Here is a 1,631-nt window from a genome sequence, read left to right as displayed (position 1 = left end):
TTATCGTGATTATATAAATGTACCATCGCGTGGCACCGGGAACCCGGAAGTACACCGCACCAATAATAACATTAACAGGGGTCAGCGGTCGATAGGGTGTTATAGGTCAAGGTCATATATGTATATATACATGGAACATTGCGTAGCGTGACACTGTATGTCTCGAATCATGTGAAAAACGACAAAGACTCTGAATTTCAGACCTCTTATAAATAACTCCAAAACTGGCGTAGATCGTTCCGTCAAGTTGATATCTTTGTATGTGTTCACAAAAAAAAAGACAAGATCCTTATTAAAGTCAATTCAATCAGACTTCCACAAAACAATGCTTGCAATTGCCATCTAGATTGTAGCCGTACATGTAAATTGTCGCCGTAGAAATTTTACCGCCAATAGACCAACAAAATCACCCTTAGTAGCATCGTCACTCCACCTAAACCAAGGAAACAGACTGGGAATTCAATTCAGTGCAAGTAAAACAAATTCTGCGTTTACGCAACAAACATCTCACTTCCTTTATCTTGACAAATATCATTCAATTGGCCATAACATTTTGTCAAGCTGTATTAGAAACCATTATGAATACAAAGTTACAAAATCTGTGTCTTATGACATTCATCTTAGAAATTTATCATTTCCTTCAGTATGGATATTCCGTTATTTTTCACTGAGGCATGATGCAATTTTTTCCTTGGTTCTGCAAATAAAGTCATGATTTGCATCATTTGCATCCATCCATGTTCCTATCGGACCAAGTTATTCATTCATTAGATGATGACCTTGACCGATACCCTTAAGTTCACCCGGAAGTAGTAGCAAAGGTCATTTCCTGTTCGCTTCCGCGTTGGTGACGGTGACTTCGTAACTGTGATTGTCGGCCTCAGTGCAAAACGTTTGAATAAATTCTAAACGGAGGTTGAGGATTCCGGAGAACGATGCCTGCTTATAAACTGACTTACTTCAACGGAAGGGGCTCTGCTGAGATAGTCCGTCTGGTGTTCGCTGCCGGCGGGATAGAGTACGAAGATGTTCGGCTTGAACGGGATCAGTGGCCCGACCTCAAACCAAGTGAGCCACGCCCCCTATACCTGAAATGGATCTTGTACGATATACGTTATAGTTTATTTTCAAAACCTTTTATAAAGCTTCAATTCAATTTATATAGAATATGCTATGATATACTATGATAAGTCAAATCAGGTCTTTAATGTTGTTTTGCAGACACTCCAATGGGCCAAGTTCCGATCCTTGAGGTTGACGGGACTATGCTGTGCCAGAGTAACAGTATCGCACGTTACGTCGCCAAACAGGCAGGTACGGGGCTTCGGAACTCGATTGAGACATGGGGTCGGTTACAAAGTAGTGTTTTTGCGCTGTCCGTGGATGTATCTGTCTTTCTCTCTCTCTCTCTGTGTGTGTGTGTGTGTGTGTGTGTGTGTGTGTGTGCGTATGTGTATGTATGTGTGTGTGTGTGTTTGTGTGTGTGTGCGTATGTGTGAGTATGTATGTGTGTGTGTCTGTGTGTGTGTGCGTATGTGTGTGTATGCATGTATGTGTGTGTATGTGTATGTGTGTGTGTGTGTGTGTGTGTGTGTGTGTGTGTGTGTGTGTGTGTGTGGTGTGTGTGTGTG

At 41.8% G+C, this 1,631-nt stretch overlaps 1 protein-coding gene across 1 annotated transcript in view; it reads left to right on the top strand.

Moving 5' to 3' along the window:
* Positions 1-853: 853 nt before the first annotated feature.
* Positions 854-1,631, top strand: part of LOC118414944 (hematopoietic prostaglandin D synthase-like) — a 3,168-nt gene continuing 2,390 nt past the window's right edge. The window contains exons 1-2 of the mRNA XM_035819282.1: positions 854-1,077; positions 1,222-1,314. Coding sequence (XP_035675175.1) covers positions 936-1,077; positions 1,222-1,314 — 235 coding nt within the window. The 5' untranslated portion in view covers positions 854-935. The remainder of the gene's footprint in view (positions 1,078-1,221; positions 1,315-1,631) is intronic.

Source organism: Branchiostoma floridae, chromosome 4, assembly GCF_000003815.2.
Source record: "Branchiostoma floridae strain S238N-H82 chromosome 4, Bfl_VNyyK, whole genome shotgun sequence".
Taxonomy (NCBI): domain Eukaryota; kingdom Metazoa; phylum Chordata; class Leptocardii; order Amphioxiformes; family Branchiostomatidae; genus Branchiostoma; species Branchiostoma floridae.
This window is presented reverse-complemented; position numbering and strand designations above follow the sequence as displayed.